Here is a 23,598-nt window from a genome sequence, read left to right as displayed (position 1 = left end):
GGCAACGAGCTAATTACCGAAGTGAGCAAAAAACGCGTCCAGCTAATAAGGAAGTTCTAAATTGAGCAAAAGGAAAGTCGAATGAATTACGGCGCATTAACGTTCCCCTGTACCTGGAAACGTTGGAATTCGTGTACAAGACGAGGATTCTTAAAAGTCTTGGGAGGAGACATGGGGCGCTGGTCGGGCGAAACAACGCTTCGCCTCGAAATCGTTGGCCTACTTTTCAGGAAGTTGCCGGCGCAACCACGCGGCGATTATGTCACCGCGAGAGAGAAAGGAGGGTGCGAGTGTGGGAGATTAATTATACGCGTCGTTTTAGGGCGTAGCGATTTACCAAGGTTCCGACGTGTCCGTCGTTCCACCGATGTTTAACGCGACACGGTTCGACCAATTAAACTTCCTTCGGCCGAGGTTCTGCATGTGCCCGGACACACGTCGTCGCTGTCCTCTCGTGGAACATTTCGCGTGCAACCAGAAGCGCGCCGAAAATGGTACGATAAGCTCGGCCGGTGTCCGCTCGTGACTCGTTAACACCGAAAGTGCTTCACCTCCTTGCAAATGAGTTTTCAATTTCGTAACTGCCTGTGACGCGAAGGAATGCTTGCCGCACCGACACGTGTGCGAGTAAGTACACCGAACGAATCGGATCGTGAGATTTTATCGGCATGCTGACGCATCGGATCGGGAAAAATTCCCACCGGCGGCGAATCGATCCAGGGCTACAACGTGATACTGCGAATGGGCATAGAGATACGTTACCTGCTGCGTGAACGTAGGATTGGGCCTCTTCGTGTGCGGTCTGGTGTACTGGGCAGGCTTCTCCTTCGGGTAGTTGGTGTGATCGGTCCAAGACTTGGAACGATGTGACCCGCTGTGCCCTGAGCTGTGAACATCCTCGTCGGGGTGTCGCTCTGGCGCGCTCGGCCACGACGGGTACTTCTCGTGACCGGGGCCATAGCAGACGCCTTTGAGGCTTGACGCGTCTCGGACTGGCGGTGTTGGCGGTGGCGACGCTTCGTCTCTCTCATTGAGAGGGAGCGTGTAACTGTCGAATCCAAGACTCTCGCTATACCTGTTCGTGCAAACAAGGAAATACGTCCATTAATGGCACGCGCGTTGAATCGCGTTTGGTCACTAGTCAACATCTATGGAAACGTCGTGATGAATCGTACGCGTGGGAGCAATTATACGCGAACCGAGAGCGAATAGTCGGTGATTAGCGCTCGCACCGCGCGATGAATCACCCGCGAGACGCTCGACAATCCCGGTAGCTGACCACGGATCTTTCCTCTCCTCGTCGGCGATGTCATTGAACCACTTTATTAGCAGGATGTGTGGCCGCCGCGTAATTTATGGAATGACGAACAAGTTCAACGTAACTGGAAACGTGTATAATCAGGCTATAATTGCGACGTCGTGCGTGGACCCCGTCTTCCTAACGACGAGATACCACGCTGCTCGCAACACTACGTTTGACCTATCGCGAAATCTAAGTGTGCCGAGACTAATACAGAGAACGTCTAATTGGCTGCCAAACGGTATCTCTTATCTTGCCTGCAAAAAGCTGCTCGATAAAAGAGTGCGCGAGCTAACCGTGGAAACTCGTTCCCCGATACAGATGGGGTAAAATAATTCATTTCGATGCAACCGGCGCATCGATTCCTCAATGAATTCTCGAGCGAAGAAGAGAAACAGAATTTGAATGACTGGAAACATATTTTCTTTAGAAAATCGATAGAAATTGACATGCAACGATTTTACGTTCAGAAGTTCAATGATCCCAAAAATTAAAAATTAAAAAGATCGGAGATTTAAGAACGCGAGTTGCGTCAATTCAGATGTAACATCGCGTGAAAGATAAATGTCTCGAAAGCTAAAAGGCAATAAGAATGACTGACAGCAGAGATGACAAGACTAACAAAAGTCGATCGAAGGTCACGTACCCGCTGTCGTTCTTGTAGCCCGCAGTATTCTTCTTGTAAGTTTCGTTGTAACCGGCAACTGTGGCTTTCTTCGCTGCGTTGGCAGCCTCGTGCTCGTTTTCCGTGGACCTCCTACCGTCGTTTCTACGCCGATAGTACTCGTTAGGAGGCACCGTCCGAGACGGACTCTGCTTAAGGCCATAGCCTTCCTGAGGATACGACGAGGTACTCTTGAAATTGGCAGTCTCGCTGCCGTGGCCGTGACTCGCGTACTTGTAGGAGCCTGGAGGACAGGAAGGTGGGCCCGGGGCCTCATCCTGGACTCGATATCCTGGCGGCGACGGCTGCAATTCCGTCATCGTGTAACCAACGTCCCCGCCATCCGGGATACACCTATGCAATCCAATAAAAATAGGTTCATTAGCTTGCGTTTTTATCGTCGTGTCGATGTTTTATAGAGGATAGATAAAAGTAATCGAATTATTAATTGAATCATTAGAACCTAGATTTTCGGTTTTACATAGCATGACCGATCTGTCAATTGAAACATCCAGGCCAGACAGTTTCCTCTTTAATATTCAAGCGTTACCGTTCTCCCCTACGTGATAATCGTCAATGTCATTCAGTGATCCACTTTGGTAATTGCATCTTCCTCTCGAGGTTTTTATTAGTTTCGTACGATAGCCACTACGACAAATTTATCCGAATTCTTTCTCCACCTCGCCAATTTCTTTCGCGCATTTTACCTCGTACGGAAGCAAGATCCAGTTTTCAGATAGTCCCCGGTTCTCCGAGTTTCTTACACTGGCGTCTTTTACACCACAAAAGCAACTCCTCACATTCCGAGGATCTTACGTTCCGTGGATTAACATTACTTCCGACCAATAAATTCGACTGTCTCGAGGCAATTCACCGGAATATGCAAAAACTTGTTACATTCTCACGCGTTCTTTTTCATCGGCGAACGCGTACACTTTTTACCGCTTTATGGAGGAAATAAACCGAGCAGACAGCGTTCTAATGGAATGGTCGGAAGGTTAATTAAGACAGTAGTCGAACGATCCTGACGGTGTACCGCGAAACGGTACCAATTTAAATTAAAATCGTTAATCAGCAACGCAGCCACAGAGCCGACGCGGAACGGTTCGCGATTAGTCTGGGTTTTACGGATATCACCGTTGATCGACCACGGTCACGCGTAAATTACAACATACCGTAGCTTTCACTCGTTGCACGCGTACCGTATATATAGATTCCTGGGAATCTAGATCCCCGGAGATCTGTCGGATCGCGACTCGATCACGCACCTTTTACGACCGCCACCACCGTACACGCTAATCAATTTGTTCGCGCGCGGAAAGTACATTGTTTAAGTGCAAACTCGACGAATCGCGGGCGCTATAGGCGTGTCCGCGATAAAATCCAACGAGCTCGCTTTAACCTTTCGCTCGCGATCACGAGGAACGAGGCGCGATGAGTCGCACCAATGCCGCTTTATCGAGAAAATCGAGCGTCGTTCTTGAATTATATGTGCCGTGTAGTAAGATCTGTGGATGAGAAAGGTGTGCCTCGGTAGCGCCTTGCTAATGAGGATGAATGGACCATGATCTAGACATGAATTAAGGGGGATTCGAAATTGGCGCTGAAATTATGTAGTAGCTCTCAGTTTTACGGTAATCGTATTTTATCTTTGTTCATAGGCCCATAAACTTCTGTTTCCAGTACCACTTAGAACATCGATCTTCTTGTATTAGAACAGAAAAGTAGGTCGGACATATCGTGTATGATATGACAAATGCTTTATTACGAGCATGGGTAAACGTTGCTCTCGACTAAACACCCACATTCTACATTAACTCTTTAATCAAAAGAAGTCGGATGAACTTTGGCATGCTCTCAAAGCCGCATTACAAAGGATCACTCGGTTGCTCCTGACACGCTCGTGGCTCAAAGAAGTCGAATAAAGGATTGCTTTCATTTGTCGCTGATGAAAAATTGCTACCCACGCGTGGCCTCCGCGAGACGATTTCGTTGGAACGGGAACGCGTCATATTGACCGTCATCCGGCAGTGAGATGTGGGTCAGCCGAATGCTCCCGAAGATCTGCGGCTGGCCGAACAATCGGCCGTGTATCATCAGTTATCACGACGTATCCTGCGATCGCTGCGTGATACGAATAAGCCGTTCCAGATTCTTCCACGTTTACCCGAGAACCGCTCGCGTCCGAGCACACAATCGTTGTCGTTGTACGCCCCGCGCGATCAAGATCGATGACGTTGGCGGAAAGCATCCACCGCCGTTCCTCTGCCGTGTTCTCTTAAACGCTTAAACGTTTCTATGTACACAGTCCGTTGATTCTGTCCCCAACGGCTGGACATACGAATGAAAACGTGAGAAGCGGATAAGGAATTCGCCCGGTAAATTCTCGACGCCTCCATGACCATGTATATTTATGTCTATGCGCGCGTGAAACCGGTACATCAGCGAGGTCAGCGATACAGAAGAGAAGGAAGATGGAAGAAATCATCTGGTCCACGATGCAACTCAACCCGCCGTGATTTTTCCTCCGGGCGTTCCTCGATCGCGGCGGATGATCCTCGATCTCGAGTTCCACTTACCAGTTCGCTGGATCCACGCGTTCTCAAGCGGCCTGCACGCATTCCGCCGGTTCAACGGATTGCAAAATGCGGCGGAACGATTTTGTAACGAGCGAAAGTATGCGGCTGGTGTACCGCAATGCATAGCAATACGTAAAAACTAATAATAAGAGATCGTTTCGAATGCCTCGATCTACGCCTGCCGTTAACGAAAAGCAAGTAGAGCGACTTAATAAATGGATTGAACGCGAATTGACAAGTCGTAATAAGCTAATCATATTTAATAACCACGACGGCTGAGACAACGAGCCGCAGAGACACGAATTCGACAAAACGTAGCGGCCGAGAATCGTAAACAGCTCCGAGCAACCGCGTTTAAAGCTAATAAATTGAATATAAAAGCCCGCTATCAGGTCTCGTATACACCAGGAACTCACGATCTTTAGCGTGCGTTAAATTGAATTCGTTATGGTGGGCGTGTCGGCGCTGTAGTTTCACGTAATAAGAAACGAGCCTGAATAGACGCACATGACAGAATTATGATCCTTTGGGATTCGAAATGCCTGTCGTTTCGTACAAATATACTGCGAATTCCTATATTTCAACGATTCTGCGTTTTCTACATAATCTTGTTTTTCTTTGTTCCAACGATTCTGCGTTTTCTACGTAATCTTCGTTTTTCTTTGTTCCAACGATTCGTGGACTAGGTAGGTCAGTTTAGCGAATTAACGTGCTACTCGTGCATCATTTTTCCCTCACGCAAATTGTCTCGCGGAACGCAAACTGGTAGAAACGAGTCCAATTACGATGGTTCCTTTGTATTCGCGAGTGAGTTGCATCGCGTCTGACAACAAAATATCCGCTCTTCTGCACCGGTTCTTAGTAATAGTTTAATAATAGTAGCTGTAATCATATCCTACCGGATTCCTTGGGCGAACACGCAACCCTGTTCCGGAACGTGTAATTTTCCCTGTCGGAACCGTCAAAACTTTAAGCAGGAGAACGCGCCAAATAGAGAACATTAGAAAAATCAGGCCAGTAGCGCGATGACTGTGTTTACAGACATTATTTTCGATGAATGAATCTTTTTTTTTTTTTCTTTAAAAATTATCGTGATGTTTTCCAAATGGAAATTATGTAGGGAACTAATGAGATTTGGAACTTTCGAGTGCGTGTCTCTTGGTCGTATACGTGGCGAATACATTATGTAGGTAAATCTCCAGGGGAACGTGTAATTTCCTCAGTTAGGATCATCAAAAATGCTCGTGCACCCAATAATTCTTGTCCGCTGTACACGGTTATTTTACGTACTAATACACCGTTCTTGATATTTCTTTTTACGAACATTGTTGCCATTTTGGTAATGGTCGACGATCTTTGGACGTTAGCTCTGCAATTTCGAGGTTTCAGCAACGATTTGAAAGATCAAGCCATATCGTTGTGTTTTTCGTATGCGACCTAGCCCGAAACGAATGCTCTCCGTATCAAAGCAATCAAGTTGAAATCTTTCTCAATTTTACAAACTTTGAGATTCTCAAATTTTGGATCCTTGAAACTTTAAAAATTTAAATGCACCCTGATAAAATCCATACAGTGAATACTCGAAGGGGGTTGGTTTCTGCGGTAGAAACGTTAATAAACTCATCGCGTGGTGGAAATGGAACGCGGAACGAAACTCGTACACGCAAGCCGTGCCTAAATTATCAGATCGTTACGAGAGCGGCGGACAAAACGAACAACATGGTCTCCAACATGGCTGAATGGGCTGGAATCGCGCGTACGACAGAACGAATCTGAATGGAACGTAACGAGACGTAACGCGCTCGAATGGGAATGGAACGCAGTTGAACTGGGGGAAATACGTCGAGTCGAATCAAGTAAAACGAACCGTACTGTTCAACAACCAAAAACGAAAGTACAAGAAACAGATCGTACGCAATACGAGCCATTTGGCGAGCCACACGCAGAAGAAAGACAAGAGAACCGAGAAAGACGATAAAAGAAGAAGATGAACCGTGATGATACGGGACATGGTTGCGGAATTACGCGTGCGAAAAGGAAAAAGAGAGGCGACGACGTTGAATCTCGGCTTGTACGTCCTTAAATCACCGGCGTTAATTGCTGGTCGAGCGAGATCGTCGCCTTGAGTTTCGTCGTGATAAATTCACGGCGATTCATTCGCAACGTGCACGCGTTCGTCCTCGAGGGTTGTTTTCCCTGTTCGCGCGCCGCTGCGTCTTTCCTCGCCTTCTTTCCGCCGGCTTTATCGCGTCGCGTCGGATTGCAAGCTCGCAAACAGTGGGATCCTTTCGACGACAAGCGCGCAACTCGACGAAGTTCACAGAATCTGCAGCGACGCGGAGTATCGCGTTTCCAAAGACCAAGGACGGCTGCGAGATGCCGCGGAGGAAGTGGATACGCGCGTATCGGAGGCGCTAAGGAAATTTGTCGCCGCATTAAAGACGCGGAATGCCGGGATTAAGTGTCAGGGAGGAAGGTAAGGAATGGCGTTTGTGAAGCGGTGGATACCTATGATCTGCCAGAGACGAGAGAGTAGACATTAACAAAACTACTTACAATCGAGTGTTACCAGACGGCAACCAATAGCTGCAGCCGCAGCAATCGCGTTTTGTTTATGGCTACTCTCTCGTCTCGCTGCACGGATTATACAGTGTCTTTCTTTAGAAGACTTTCCTGCTTCGTGTAAATTTGTTTTCTTTACTTAAAGCAAAATTAGATTTCAAGTCAATCGATTCATCGCTAATTCATAGAGTAAAATATGATTATCTGTTTAGAGGTAGAGTCATGATTCTGGAAGTTATTATTCTTTATAACAGCATTAGAGATGGCGCATATTCGCAGAGAACGAGAAACGATGAACCGCCGCTAATTTCCTGTATGACAGTCTAACAGTAGATCTAGCGGTTCAATTAGACGCTCCGATCAGGAAGTAAACATTTACGAATCTTTTATTTTGCCGCGAGAACTGTTAACTGTTTTAGAAAAACGTTGCATACGCTTCGTAAGAATAGTAATCCACGTGTAATTACGATTACTTAAGCGCAGTTAGCCGTGCACGCCAGTCGTATACAACAAATGTTTCCCTTCGGCTTGCACTTTTAAACGATGCCAAATTAAATATCTGTCGAGATCTAACCGGTACACTTCATTCTTCACGGTTTCCGGCATCAGTTTGATCCAGCTGTTCGACACAGCTCCCGTGATTACCGTAAATCGTTCTTTACGTAACGCCATCAGCCGAACGATATCAGCTTTTAATGCACCAGCTCCGCGCGTCCTATCGAATCGCATAAATTCACGTCCGATACCACCGATATTAACGAGTCTATTGCTACACTGTAGTCATTTTGCGCTTTCAAATTGGTCAATGCACATTTCCATTAAAAAAATAGATGCTAAAATATATAGATGTAGCATTTTCAGGAAGTGCAACAAATCTCACTGTCTTCCGTATGCTGGAACAAGAATTAGACGATCGTGGGCAGAGTAAATCAGAAAGTTCACGGGGGAAAGAAGAAAAAAATGGCTTGAACGACCGGCTCGTGAACGTTATTCGCGTTACATCACGTAATTAATGCGGCCGGCGCGCACGTGTTAGTTAGGGGAACGATCGAGAGCGAGCGCTCGAGAGTCGGATTTTAATTCGCCTGTAATACGCGCGCGCGCTATTTTAATCAGGCGCAGTATGGAATTAATGGCGGCACCGATGCATCTATCAACCTGCTTTCGAGATAAAGACGTTTCGATGATGCTGGTCGCGCGATACCAACTCCACGATTAAAGGAGTGAAAGTCTCTCCTCGAGATTCGCTATTTATATGGATTACCATACGGTCTGACAACGAATTCTCGCACGAGGAATTTCGAGGCGAGAGATACAGACGAAATAAATAACTAGATAACTCTTTCGCAATGATGAATGTTGAGAGAGGTGCGATGAAAGGTTCCAGAAATTGCTGTGAAATTTAGTGGGCTACAAAGAACATTCGAATTAAAATGTCAATGAGAACACATTCCTCCTTGACGCTATCGATATCCTGTGACGATAAGAAGACATTAATTCTTCTTTCGCGTTATCCATCGAAATAGCAACCGATTTGGTTATACTTCAACGATGCTGCATCCACGGATCTCGAATAATTGGTTGATAGGATTCATTCCGGTGGAAAGGCTGGATCGCAATTGGCGGCGTGCGATTCACGATGCATCGTAAAAGGAAGCAAAGAAGCCGATGGAAAAACAATGAAGGTCAGCGTGCGCGGGTCGCGTTCCTCGCGGCGACAGCGGGCCTCGGAAAAAGAAATTGACGAGGAATGCGGGAGGAGGTTAAACGGCCGGCCGTAGAATACCAGAGACAAGATACGAGAGGGCTTATCGTGTCCCCGCGTCTATTTCTCGATCGCTCCGAGCGGTAAATTCAACGCGAGCACTGTCCTCGAGCGAGCAAAACGACAGGATGGAAGGCAATTACCGCCGGAGACAGCGAAAAAGCCAGATCGATAGACGATAAAGGGGCTTTCGTTATGACGAACGAGCGAGATGGCCGTGTACGACCGTACGAGGATTCAGAGACGATGAAAAATAAAGAAGAAGTTCTTGCGAGTGTGTTTCAGACCGCCGGTCTGCCGCCGAATGATCGATAATTAACGTCCCCATCGAGCAACCTTTAACTTACGACGAGCAAATAATCGTGATGTCTTGGTCCGGAGTTGTGAATCTTACAGTTAAATCGTCAATCTTATGAAAATTTTATATGCCCGTTTGATAAATTACAGATCACAGAGAAAGAAGCCGAAGCATAGCTTCTTCCCTCTCTCTTTTTTTTTTTCATAAAGATCACCGTATGGTACGTGTGAGTACCATGGATCACGAGTTACGTATATAACTCATGAACGTGCTTTAACCGCGTATAAACTTCGAATGACACGATTAGCACGTTTATTTTCAGTGTCGTTAATTTTGTTCAAATCGTGAACGCCCTGGAGGCTGCGTTTGTTATCGTAAATTGAGATTAAGGGGAATATCAACTCGCAGCTCGACGCGTGTAAATCGGAGAAAGATAGGGGAGAGCTAGACAGCTAGGGTACCTCTTAAAAGCCCTATTAATCCAGGCAACATTACCGACCCGACGTTCGTCATGGACGACCGTTGCTCGGAGACACGAATTATAAATATTCAGGCTGCGACGACGAGCCTGCAATGCAGCTCGCAGACAGGAATACGAGGGCTGGAAGGAAGCGTTTCACGAGAATCCGTGGGCCGCGGAATGGAAATCTGGCCGCGATTCGAGATTTTTTTTTCTGTTGCTGCCGGTCAGAATTATGATCCAGCCCCCGAGGTACGAGAGCGTTGGTGGCAGGGCCGTGCCATGGGTCTGCGTAGGCCCCTGTTGGCCGGGTTGGTTGCTTCCAACGGTAGCTGGGTCTCGAAGAAAATGCAGGCCACGTGTACATTCTGCCGGTATTCTCCGAGAGATGTCTACGAATGCTGTACATCCATTAGCGTAGGACGTCGTTCCTATATAACGTCGATAGAATAGCGGGTTTTTCATTTGTACCGCTCATGGAAGAGTCTATTAGGCCGTTATAGCGGCGAAAGTAGGTTAATGCGCTTGATATTACGAGAGGGTGTAACTCTCGTCCTTCCCGAAGGAATAGCGAGCTTTAAATTTCCATGGTCGTAAGCTTCCTTGGGTTGCTGTTATTCGAATGCTCAGTTACGAACCACGATTTTACAGTACACGATTGTGGTAGTTAATAGCTGAAATATCGAACGTTATTTATGATATACGGTCCTCCTATAAAATTCTGTACCATCGTCTTGATTACCATCGAATCGTTCATCACACATTCCAAACCAGGTATTTTCACTTGAGTTCGCGTGTGCCGATAGCGAGCGAGCCAACACTCGTAAGACAAGTAAGTTGCACGATTCAAGGATGAAATTACGAGGAAAGTGTATCCACGATTAATCCAGGATGCCTCAGCGATGGTCTTCAGGTGCGACTGTAACTGTTCAAGGCAAGTGCCACCGAGTTCTCGTTTATAGTAGGTAACAGGATAACGTTTCAAAGTCTATTTATCAAGGCATCTCGACTCCGTTAGCGGGCACGATAACGCGCGTATTAATAACAATCAATTAACGGAGATGAACGTGCATAGCACGGACCACGTCGATAAATCGAAGAACTCGAGGGCGCGTGAGAAGGATAACCGAGCTTTCTCCCACACTGATTTCAATGGCACACGGACAAAGCAGATTTTTCAGCGGTCGAACACGCATATTTGCACGTGACGGCAGGCTTGTCGATCACACGCAAAAGCACACGGGGACTTTTACGCAGTCGCAAAACAGCCCAGCCACTGATCGACAAGTTATGTCGATATTTATCTTGCCGATACCGGCGAACGTCGATCATTAAACATTCGTTTGACGTAACACGACGTTTACTTCACTATCGTGTTTTCGTAACAATAGTTATCGCAATAGCACCACATTCTTCATAAAATTGAATTCGATTCGAATAATGTTCGCTTCAATCTCTCGGAATTTTCTTTGTTGAAGTTCCTTTGATTGTACAAATTTTTAATCCTTTGGAAAGTATCATCCTCCCAAAGAGATTTCACGCTGAACGCCTTCGTAAGATATCGCCGAGACGTTTCAAATTTCCAAAATTTATAAGAATCCAATTTTACCGACACGGAACACAAAAGTGTTACGCCCGGTCGAAAATTATCATTCGCACGGCGCGTAAATATTCTTTTATTTTCAGACAGGATAGCAGGATGCCGACGGTGAAACTTATTGCCCTTATTAACGCGATCATTCGCGAGTCGACCTGAGGACGTACGATCGCGGAAGGGGACGAGAAGACGACGAACACAGTGAACGAGAGAAGGGAAACGATGCGACGCGTTGAAATACGACGAAACGTGCACGGCTGGTCAAACGCTCGAAGGAACGGATCGTAATTTTCTTCGCTTTGGTCTCTCGCTGGCTCGATCGAGGGCTCGTGTTCCCTTTCGAAAGTCCGTGCCATAACTCGGCCGGTGCTTCGTTGCCCGGTTATACGTATGAAACATTAAGCCCGTATAGCGTCCGCTGATTAACGCGTACTTTCATGCGAGGGACGCATCCAGGATCAACGATAACGCACGGCATTGCCATCTCGAATGTTGTACTTGTAACCCAAATTGCTTTACGGTATCCTTTTCACCCGTATTTATAAGCAATAGAGCGCTTGCGAGAAATTAAGCAAACTTGAAAAATCGTCGAGAAATTATCGAAACTATTCAGAATTACTGAGTCTGAAATTTCAACCCTCTTCTCTTGCTCTTGCGTGTCCTAAATCATTATTTTAATTACAAGACTATTAACAATCTATCGCAGTAATCGTTGCAATAATGTTTCGATTAATCTTGATATCCACATCATTAATTTTCCTATTCTATGTATTTAATTTCATGAACAGTTCAAACGATTCAGATTTTGCAAACAGTTTCTGCCATATTCTGAGTAGAAAATTCTGATTGATCGATCGTTTCCCTAATAACCTGCGTCAATTATTGCGTGTTTTTTTTTCTTTTTTTTTATCTAGCAGCTTTTCTAACGTAGGAAAGCGTACTGACATATTCCCGTTGCAATATATTGTACAATCACTTGTTTCGCGTTTCATCGTAAACATCGAATCTAACACCAAGAAGCTCGCGAGTACTAGGGTTTCGGAATCGATTCTTATCGATCGTTTTCTCGCGAATAGCCTCCGTCGGATTCGTCGCCCCGTGAAATGCGACCGACGTTGATCGCGATTCGATTCCACGCCGGATTCGTCCTCGATCTTCGATCAGTTTGCTCGACGGTTCAAGTGTCACTCCATCGTACAGATCTTCAGATAGTCGATGGCGGAAAGGAGAGGTTGAACGAGAAAAATCGGGCCGTCGCAATTTGTTATTTACCATTCTCTACGTTCGGTAGCAATTATTCCGCGGCGATGCGATTCGATAGCACGCGGTCGGGTGCACTTTCATCCGGCAGTGTGCAGTTTTACGGCGCGTTGAATCGCGCGTCCATTTGTTGCCGCGGAGATTATCTATCTGCATATTTCTTCGGCCCGCGAGATCCCGCTGATACCTCAAACGATTGGCTGGATCATATATCTCCGACGAAAGAGAAAAATCGGACACGCTTGCTCCCCCGATCGATCGATCGATCGCGTGATAGGCTATTGTGTTTCTCTAATTCGTTGCCCCGATCGGCGGCGTCGGTTAATCGCGATCTCGTTGGGTCGAAGGTGCACGATCTCGACCTTGGACCTGACTCGATCGCATACATTCCTAAATTTCCGCAACTTTAGTCATCTACAGAAGAAAATTTGTTACGACGATAAATTAAACGAGATACAATGATCTATCGAAAAAGTCGAGTGCGATAGGCATGCTGTGCGATTCCATAACGATAATTTGTCCTTTATTCGCGAATAAAAATTCATACCAAGAAATTTCATCAAGAATTTTAGCAAGAGAAGAGTTTACACATCCTGAATCTCTTAATGGTCGCGCATTCGGTTGGAATGTGCGATTTCCTTGGAGCAATGCGTGTATTCGGAAGAGGCAGTGCGCGGAGCATCAAGAGCCGATCGAATAAATTCGTCCCGCGGAATAGGTCGCGGCTGGGAACGAGAAAATGCTCTCAGGCCCGAGGGATCGAGGCAGAGCGGTACGTTCCTCCCACGGTCCCATCGCAGACCTTATCTGCCTGGCATACGCGCGAGTGCGTCGAAAAGAATCAGCCAGCAGGCTCTCTCGTACGCGCGTTGCAAATGCGTACACGCGGTGTGTACGATTTCCTGGAGTAACGGCCCCGAGGCGATTCCTCGTAGCGCGGTCTTTCGCTCTTTCCTGCTCTTGTATGGCGATAAACGCGAAAAGAAAATGGACGATTATCGAGTCAATGCATCGGTATCGCGACGATATCCGGGTGGAACGAGCGTCCGGGTGTTTCCGCGCGCGCGAGTCTCGAATAATTTCGCTCGAACGGAATGGCGTTTCGAACTTTATAGATCAGCGTAGCGTGGGCAAAGCGCTAATTAACGGATAGACAAATCGATCCGGCATACGAAGGGCGTAATAGGCGTAAACTGTTCGGTGCAGCTGCTCGGTTCTAACCGGTATCGATGGATTGTGCACGTGGAAGCGTCGCGTTGCGCCACGAGAACCGTACCTCGCCGATTGCGCCATCGGCAACGCTCGCGGAATACGACGAAGGGGAACTGATTAATTAACGCGGAAAGAGGCGGTGTTGGAGGGGACGAACGCTGCGGGCGACTCGACCTTGTCGGTATTCGCCGCTAGAGGAACTCGTGCATAGAATAATACGGTGTGTTCAGGGTATGAACGGCAACGGTTCGAAGGATTTTTATTCTCGCTGTGGCAGACAAACGAACGGAGAGCAAGACGAGACCGCGGCATTAAGATTCCGCGGGATGTTATTAATCGTTTAAGCAAACACGAGATTCGCTCGTGAAACCAACTTAATCGAGTTTATCAGCGTGAGACTTCCGTACATGGATACACCGGACAACGAAACGGAATACGCGGAGAAAAAATAAAAGGCACCGGACGAGCATAGACGAGAAGGAGAAGTCACGTAGTGACGCGTTTTACAGTAATATCGCTATTACCGCGTGTTCAACGCTCCGACGCAATTTAAAGCGCGGTCTACGCAGTCAGAGAAATAAATTTGAAAAGGAACGTAGACGCGGGGTGAATCTATTAATTGTTAGAGAGCCGCGAGTTTGAGAGCCTGCGCCGCGGTCCAGCTTCCTTATCAAGAGAAGAAGTTATCGGGAATGACGTATCGATCGATCGGTATCGCCCCACTGCGTAACTATGGAACCGCGAGTTATCGAGCCTCTTGCGTGCTTCATCGCGTCAAGTCCGAGGGAGGAAAGCTCGTACCTCCTACGGCGACCGCGTTTCTATACACGAGCGCAATCAAAGAACGCCGATTCGTTCGTTCGATTCTAAGAGCCAGCTGGGGAGCAGAATTTCTTGCCTCGAATACTCGTTTTACCAGGGCATCGTCTGAGTTACGTCGCACAGACCAGCGAGTCGTATGAAACGAATGACGCGATCACGAACCGCGGCATGGACGCTCTCGTTCGCCTGATTCAGCGAATTAAGCAAGCGATTCGATGTAGGTAGACCTTGATGATCCGTGGGGCCCCGATTCTGATGCAATCTACCTGCAAACGCTTCGAAAGGAGCATCGAATGTATCTTTGGGCAACGATCTAGAGAAACGAATATAATTATCTCCTTGATATATATTTATTGTTCCGCGATGACAAACAGAAAAATTCAGAACATGAAACGACAACAGCCTCTCTGAAGAGAAAAAATGAAAAAGAATCGTATAATCGTAACAACCTGTAAAACAGGCCTAACTTCGCGATTCAACGATTAAAAAACTTTGCGAAGAAAAAAAGAAAATATTTATATATATATATGAACCACTTGCAAGTCGCGAACAACGTCTTGCACGCGTTGAAATCACCAGCTCGCCGCTCCGCCTAGCGTTGAAATCTCCAGAGACACGATCGCGGCTGGCGAGTTATTCCAGCTTCGAAGTTCACCGGGCCGCTCACGAGGTACGCGGTAATGAGCGGTCCACAGCGGTAATTCGCAGGGAAGCCGTTCGACTCCGAAGTTAGTACGCTGGCTCGGAGAGGACCGGCCGAACGAGACGATGCAACGTCCAGAGGGGTCCAGAGGGCCAGCGGAGGCCCCGCGGACCGAGCCTATGGGCTAGTAGAAGGAACCTCGCACGAACCGAGAGAGAACCGGTCCTTCCTCTGGCCCGACGACTCCTCTCGCTCCTCTCTCCATCCATTGGCGTAGGACAACGAGCGTGGGTGCTAACCGAAGCCGCGCGGTTTTTGCCGCGACCGCGAGAGGATCTCCTAACGCGAGCCTCACTGCTCCTCGTTAGCGGTTGATTAGTATGGATGATGAGGCGCAGGAAATTTTACGAGCAACGTGCCTGCTTCTTTTGGCCTCCCGTGGGTGGATGAATTGGATGCAATTATGATTTCTCCGCGGAACGGGGCAGGTTGCGTTAGAAGATTGCCCGGTGTAATTTCCTTTCTCTTTTCCTAGTTCTTTCATGCAGGACTGCGAGATTGAGAGATTGTTGATAATAAATGATCGAGTTCGAGGTTCGTTCGTTTAACAGCGAAGCGGAGGTAGCATTCCGCGAACGTACGTATCGCATGAGCGTGCACGAACGCGAAGGTTCAAACCTGGAATCGAGGTACTTTTTCGACGATGACCTCCCTTCGTGCTCCCCACCGTGTTTCGGTCATTAACCTCGGAGCCCTTTCGCGTGATACGAGCACGTACACCCACAAAAAGCCTGAGAGCGAGCGCATGTCATTACATAAGCGTATGATGAACGCATAAGTAACTGTAATGCGCATCGGCCCTCCCGCTTCGTATACCTGCGATACTATCGAGCCTCGATAAATGGACGCGAACGTCCGAGTTGTAGATGCAACGGAATAAAAAGGACCCTGACGTTGCGGACCATCGTGTTCGATTACATAACCGATCGCGATTGGATCCTGTAAAAGACAACGACCACACGAATCTTGACTGGAAAGCGGGATTCCTCGTAAATCCCGTCGAGGAGCTATCGACGTCGCGAGTTCTCCTCGAGCCGCGAATCATTCTAACCCGACGAATCGTCGGGCGAAATCGCCGCGCTTCTTTCGAGGCCAACGATCACGGTAATTGAAGGCACCTACGCACGGCCAACAGAAGAGATCGGTGCTTCCGAAGCAGACGAACATCCGTATACCGAGTGCCGTTAGACCACCACCCTCTTGTCAACGGCTGTCAAGCAAAGGAGCACTGCCCTCGCTTCGCACTCAGCCGCTTAGTTCTTGGCGACTGACAACCAACTCGCGCAAGAGGCCGCAATACGTACACCCACCTGCAGCACAAAACGACAGAGAAGTGAATCACGCGTTGCTCGCATATAATTCACACGAAGTGGGGGCCAGATACTGTTAACCGCTGTCACTCGCTGACAGCTGAGACACTACGAGCCCCTTCCTACGTCTCCTCTTTCTTCAAGCTTTTTATCACGATCGCCTAGATTTCAGATCGTCCGACCACGAAACGTCTAGGTCAACGAAGAGTAATCTCCGTTGATCGATCGGTATTTGCATCTCTTGAAACTGCCTCCCGGTGCTTCTCTTTCTTCTCCGAAGATCCATTACGCAGGTGACACTGGCAACGTTTAGCTGGCGGCGTTGTACAGTATACTCGGTAAATCGGGGGTCGATGCATTGCCTCCGGTGAATCTTTGATCTTCGATGAGAATACAGGGAAAGAGCAACGTTGGCAGGTGGTCTACTTCGCTTCTGTTTTGATAAACAGGAGAAGCTTAAGGCATGGTCGTCTTAAGGCTGTAAGAGCGTCTTCGAGTTCTCGAAATACAAAAGCTCTTTTACGAGACGTATGTAAACACGCGCGTACACCTATTCACGATTTTGGGTCACGTTCGGCGTTCGTCCCACTTGGTAGCTAACCCTGTTGCCGCAGTACAATCGAACGCTCGCGACCGGTACTCACCGCCTTACCCATCTCTCGGCTACCTACTATTTACAGTAAAAGAGATAAACAGCGGCTCCTTTCGCGCCTGTTTACGGTACTCGCGGGATAGATTAAAATCAGCGAAAGAAATACGCGTCTCGAGTAGGCCATGAGGAACGTAGTCGTTCCCCCCGTGCGCGCAACATCACGCATGCACGGAGATCATGTTTCCCGAACGAGTACCAAAACAGGGGGGAAAAAAGAGAAGGGGAGATCGGTGTCACCGAAAATCAAGCGGCCCACCCGGTCGATCGCCGAGCAGTGAACACGAGCGTGCTCGACGACACCGTGGCCAGGTATACAATAAATATCGGCGACAAATTAACGCGCGCCGAGGGAGAAGGCTCGGTTGCTCGGCGGGCAGTCGTCGGGTAAACGTGCAATTACTAATTACAGATAGCCGGTGATTCGAGTAACGGGAACGCGAAACGCTGCACTGCCTACCGTGGTGCGCGCAGGGTAATTTAATTAACGGCAATTATATCGCCGGCACGCTGATTTATGCGTCCTGATGGAATCGCGACGTCCGTAACGCGACACGGATCCTTCCTCCTTCGCGCGACGCCTGCGTGCACCACACACTTTCACCGTATCCGTAACGCACCATTATGCCACGCTTTAAATCTCCGCGTGGCCACGGGAACGGCCACGTTAATTGGCGTTATCCGCGCGAAACGCGTCACGAAAAAGAGCCCGATGCGCAAAAACCCGATACCCACGACGTTCCTCGTCGATCGGACCGCCTTCGTCCCTCACGAACCAAAGATAAACGAGAAGCCCGTGTTTCACAGCCACTTTCCTCCGCCACGACACGGCCACTAAGAGCCACAAAGAGCCACTCGATACGCACCCTATACTGCCAATCAAGGTGTCAACGCTATCTGGAGTACGTTTCGAGGCGGTTCTCTCCTCGACTCACGAGCCCGTCAGGATACCAGTCATCCAGAAGGTTGGAAGCGTATCGCGAGCGGATGCCGCGAGGCTTTCGGACGTTAATTGAATAATTTGCATCCCACCTGTCGGTATTCGTCTGGATGGGACGCGCTGTATGACGGGACAAGGTCACAAATGGGTTGGATTCTTTCTTCGCTAATCTCGTCCGTCTACCGGTCATCAACGATTTCAAGCGTCAACTAAAACGAGCAGACGAATATTATTCCGAGAAATCAGAAACGACTTCACAGCAACGAAATTGCACGTTCGAGCGAAAACACCTTATTGCAGTAAATGAGAACCGGACGATCACGCGAGACGCTGCTTAAAGGAAACGAAGAATAAATCGATTTAACTGGTTGTCATTAGCGTGCATTGTCAGGAACGGCGGAGTTTTAAGCGATCGTGGTGCGTTTGAGATTATTACAAATTGCAGGTTGGCGCACGGACGCGATAAGGCTCATTCGTCATCGTTTCACAGTGGCGACGGTCATTGTTATTTAAATCCGTGCATCGTGGTGCTTGCTCGCGGTACAGTTCTTCTCCCGTGGTATACTTCGCAAACAGGCTGCGCGAAGAGAAGCAACCGGGTTGCACGAGTTTCGCCGCGAACCCGATCGTTGCTCAGGAATTTCACCTAGGCAGAAATGCACCCCGCGAGTATCGAGAGACCGGTTATTGCTCGACATTCCTGACCGTCGACCAGATGTCATCGGCCAAGGCAACCTCACGGAAAAAGGCAAACCGGAGGACATCGACTTTAATGCGACGGTATCGGTTTCAGTCTCCGAATACCACGGCAAAGAGCCACCTGCCTCTCTGTCAGCCTTCATGAACGCACGTGGAATCGTTCTGGAAACGGCGATCCATTCAACAGCGGGATAGAAAAAAGGACTACCTTGAGGGGACGACGCAAAGAACACGCTCTGTGTGATTTGGAATTAACGTCGCCCAACCACTTTGCACTTAAAAACCAGCCTCCGTAGCTGAATGCCTTGCAAATTCGCGAAACGGAATTTCTCGATGTCCAGATCAACATGGCGATGACGAAGATTCTCTTTGTTGACAACGCGTAGGTAGACACGCATAATGTATCGCCAAATATGAATATTCGCGAATTCCTTCGGCTATTAAAACGGCTATTTGTCACTTTCGAAGGTACGATCTACAGACGCCTTTGAACATCGATAAGTAATTCCAAGCGAAAGCGAAGAAGTTTCTACAGAAGTTTGAAGTTCATCGATCCCAAATTTCCCAAGGAGTGGCATTTACTGCGTCGATGATATTTCGTCGGCAATTATATTTGGAATTCGCAATCCGTTAAGCGAGAGGTCAAGTGGGTTAGGGGGTTATGAGCGGCGATTTCAAAAAGTGGCCGTGTCACGTCGCAAGGCCAAGAATGCAATCGGCGGCGTACGTCTCTTTCTCGATTCGTTTCCAGGCCTTTCGGCCCTTGTACGGTCGACGGTCTGGCAAGAAGTGGTCGTTCGAGCATCGAGGCACGGCCGCTGCAGCCGTATGAGGCAGCGACACCTCTTTCGTCGGCTTCGCGTCTCAACACGTGCTGCTCCAGAAATCAAATGCACCGAGGGAAAAACCGCGCATCGCGTCTGTAGATTAAAATAAAAACGCGAACCGGGCGTTCGCTCGTCCGCGCGCAACCCGCTTGAAAACACCAACCGGGCTTTTTCGTGTTTCTCCTCCTCGACGCTCGATCCTCCAACAGTTTATAAAAAAGTCGCGCGACAGGTCGCCGTAAAAAAGTAATTGCAACGTATCGCGGTTTCCATCGAAATTCCGTGCTGTCACTTCGATCTAGCGATGCACAATGCAACTACCGATAGATCGAGGGGATTTCGATGATCGGTCGAGTATCGATCGCGTCGATCGACTTCGTTATTCGCTACCTGTCCGTCTACTTAGCTCGACTAGATCGAGTATCTGCGACACGTAGGATAGGATCAGGATGGAGTTGGTTTACGATGAATAGGAGTCTTGCGATTCTTGTCGCGAACGAGAGGCGAACGGCAGAGTCGATAACGGAAGAAATTCTTGGTTCGCGGATTAGTAGCCTGACATGTGTCATAAGAGATATTACTGCGTGAAAATATTAGAACGTACGAATACCTCGAGCAACAAATGTATCTGGATTAATCGAATCTACGTTCAATAAATATCAAGAATGATAGGACGAAACACTCGAATCTTGTGCCTAACGTAAATACACGTTCCGTCTCGACTGTAATGCGCTTACCACTAACGATACAAATCGCCGGTATAAACTCCTCCCCGAATCGATTCCATATTTTTACGACTTTATCGCGAACTCGACAACGTGAATCGTTGTTACATCCCCCCACCCCCATCCGATCCAATTAATCTTAACGCGTATCGAATAGCGCGCTACAACACGCTTCCACGTAGCAACCCCTATGAATTCGGAGCGGCTAACCGATTGTTCGACGAATGGAAAAGAGTGTGGATAATCGAGAGCGGCAAAAGAGCGATTAACGGCAATAATAAAAGCGGCGCTATCGAGCCGCGGACCAGCGGCTCCATTAAAACAGCCGCAAACAGTCCGTTGCCGTAATTTTACGTCGTTTCCCGCAGCTATCGTTGGATCTGCGCGGCGCTACTTCAAGGTTCCGAGCCGTGTAAAGCTGGCTGCTACGCTCCTTTACGACGCTCCGCGCCATACGCTAATAACTCACGCTCTCAACTATCAGATAGGTGTATAACAGAAGCGCTGCCTCGTTCTATCTTCCTCCGGGGTTCGAGCCACGAAGGCAGCATCGTTGCTCCCAGGCCGACGATTCGTTCGCGCGCGAGAATGAACCGCGATTTATCGCCGTGATGGGGCCGAGAGCCCGCAGGACCCTCTTTTTCGCGGCCGGACGCCGATCCAAAGGGAGAGCAAACCGGCAAACGAGGGATACCTCTGGCCGCAGATAAATACTCTCGCCCTGGCGACTTTATCACTCGCGCGTACACGTGTAGACTCGTGTGCGTGCACGTTGAGTGCGTAAGGTGGATTGAAAAGCGCGTACGGTGGAGGATAGTGTTTTTAGCAGGAAGATTTGTTACGCGAGCAGCAAATGGATCGAGTTCGATACGCGATAGCTTAAATCGATTGAAGCTTGGTAAGGTCGATTGTTTTATGTTAGCGGCGTTAGATTAGCAGTTTGCATAAACTTGTATTGAACGTATTGATATCAAAAAGTAATAACCTTCTTCTTCGATATATTAATAACAAAAAGTTGGGAATCATTAATGTACTGGAATTTACATCTCCTTGCTATGATATAAACTCCGTGATAATAAATGATGCAGCGTCAAGTGATAGAATCTATTTGTACAGGCAGAGAAATGGGAAGACGGCTAATCAGCGTGAAGGAATGAGAAAAATTGTTATCGGGTCCATCGCAGAGCTCTGTTTCTGCCTGCGGTCGGCCCGTTTATTTGCTCCAATTTGTTGCGCTTTAATTCCCGCGCGGCGCGCAGTCACGTTACTAATGATGTTATGAACGTTCTGTCATTGCGCGGATTCCCGGCGATCGCTTCGATACGCGTTCGACGAGCGGTTTTAGCCCGGCTACCGGCTGCATCCCCGCATGCCACGGATCCGAGCGCATGCCGGCAACGAGTTTTTCATCGAGCTCGTACGCCAAGCAGAGTCACCGCGACTCGTCTTCTCGGCGACCACGAAAGAAGCTGCCTTCGCGTCGTTTAATTTCGACGACAACGAAGACGACGAGAACGAGGAGAGAACGATGAGAGACGAGCACCGAGTCGAGGACGACTCGGTATCGATCGCAATTACCGGCGCGCAACCGAGAACCAACAGCCACCACGGACAAAACGAGCCGCAGTTCCTTCCCGGCGAGAACGCGGAACAGTCGTGAACAGATGTCGTTCCGTGGAATGCCGACCGCCGATCCTACGGGCTCTCGTCTCTCCGTCCTTCCTCGTTTCTTCCCGTTCTGGAACCGACGACGCCAGAGACGCGACGTTCTCGGAACGAACTCGCCTGATATCTTGTCGACGGATGCCCATATTTTTCCCTATGGTCGAACGGTAGCCACCTCTTTTTTTCTAAGTTCTTTGAACCCATACCAGTCGAAAGCGTCAGTGGAAAGGTCGAAGGTTCCCTTTTTCGTTCAATCATAACGATAAATCGAGTGTATAGAGAATTTTTGTTTAATCTCATCGGAATAAATTACGAGAGTCCGTTTGAACGGTGTTTTTCATGCGTCCTGGAATTTCCAGAAAATTCTATCGAGTAAAAGATCCAAGTATCCGAAGCATTTCAAGTATCCAACCTCTCGAAAACGCCCAAATCGTCGAAATTCTTTGACCCTCCGGATAACCCGGTCCGGACAAGCAACAGGATAGGCCAAGTATCTTTCAAGCATGCGACCGTCGAACACCGCTATTGAAAACGTCGAGCGTGACAGCGTCCAGCGATCTCTTCGACACGGTCAATATTTTCGAGCCAATTAATTTCCATAAAAACGTGCGAACCGAGGCAAGCCGAGAGGCAAGGCGGCACGGCGCGACGAACATCCCGATAAACTCGCCAGCCAATTACACCGAATTTATTCGCCACGACGTCGATTAGCCACACCGTGATTCTCGGCTCTTCGATTATTCCCTCTCCTGTGTTTCCGTGCACATCGTAATTCCTGACGGAGCTCGACGAGGTGATACATCAGCGATGGTAATGGAGAGAAAGCGCGACGCGCGGACTTTTTCGCCAGGCCGGATACGGTCCATGCGTGGGAGCAGCCTTCGATCGATCGATCCACGATTACACCGGGCTACACGGATAAATTCGAGCGCGATTGTCCATGCTTTGTGTCGATCGTCGATAATCTTTACGATGAGCGTGAAGCATGCTCTGGACGCTGGACGAGGGAAGAAAAAAGAAGGTGTCGCGATCGTGGTCGTGGCGTAATGCTTAAATGGCGGGGCCATGACTTCCTACAAATTGCCCGTAAATCGGTGACCAAGCGACTGTCAGCCGAGCGAAATGCCAATCCGCCATCGATTCTTAGTCGTAGCGAGAAAAGCTTTCCATTCAACGGAGGGGCCGTTTCGTGAATAATCGAGCACTTAACCGTTTTGAACGTGCAAACGTATCATAAGCAGGATAAATGGAACTGAGGTGTGCGTTTATTAAATGAAACAGTGTCGCGAGAAAGAAGAACGTTTCTCGTGAAGAGCGTGAAGTTCACCAAAGGAATGCCTCTCCCATGAAAACGTTTCGCATGACAGACGTCCGTTGGCCGGCGATAAATCTCGTGACTCGTAGGCTGACTGGCAGCCCGCTTAGACGGCGGCACGCTCGTTCTTCCTTAATCACCTTTTTCAATTTATTCGCTTACGAAACACCGGCTTTTTACCGAGTTACACGTCCTCGCGCGCGGTCCGCTTCGAATACCGTTCCCTGCACTCGCTGAAAAAACTGT

The 23,598-nt window shown here is 48.4% G+C and overlaps 1 protein-coding gene across 4 annotated transcripts in view; it reads right to left on the bottom strand.

The window, feature by feature from the left end:
• The window catches only part of LOC122569287, a 164,472-nt gene that overhangs the window by 51,055 nt on the left and 89,819 nt on the right, over positions 1-23,598 (bottom strand). For 3 of the 4 annotated variants that reach the window (XM_043730100.1, XM_043730102.1, XM_043730104.1), the window contains 2 exons: positions 1,947-2,318; positions 763-1,075 (listed from right to left, as the gene is read on the bottom strand). In XM_043730100.1, coding sequence (XP_043586035.1) covers positions 763-1,075; positions 1,947-2,318 — 685 coding nt within the window. Of the gene's footprint in view, positions 1-762; positions 1,076-1,946; positions 2,319-9,667; positions 9,697-23,598 lie in introns of those variants that run through there. The other variant, XM_043730101.1, reaches the window with a different exon arrangement.

This window comes from Bombus pyrosoma, linkage group LG7 (genome assembly GCF_014825855.1).
Source record: "Bombus pyrosoma isolate SC7728 linkage group LG7, ASM1482585v1, whole genome shotgun sequence".
In the NCBI taxonomy this organism is placed as follows: Eukaryota; Metazoa; Arthropoda; class Insecta; order Hymenoptera; family Apidae; genus Bombus; species Bombus pyrosoma.
The sequence above is the reverse complement of the archived record's forward strand: the minus strand, read 5'-3'. Positions and strand labels throughout refer to the sequence as shown.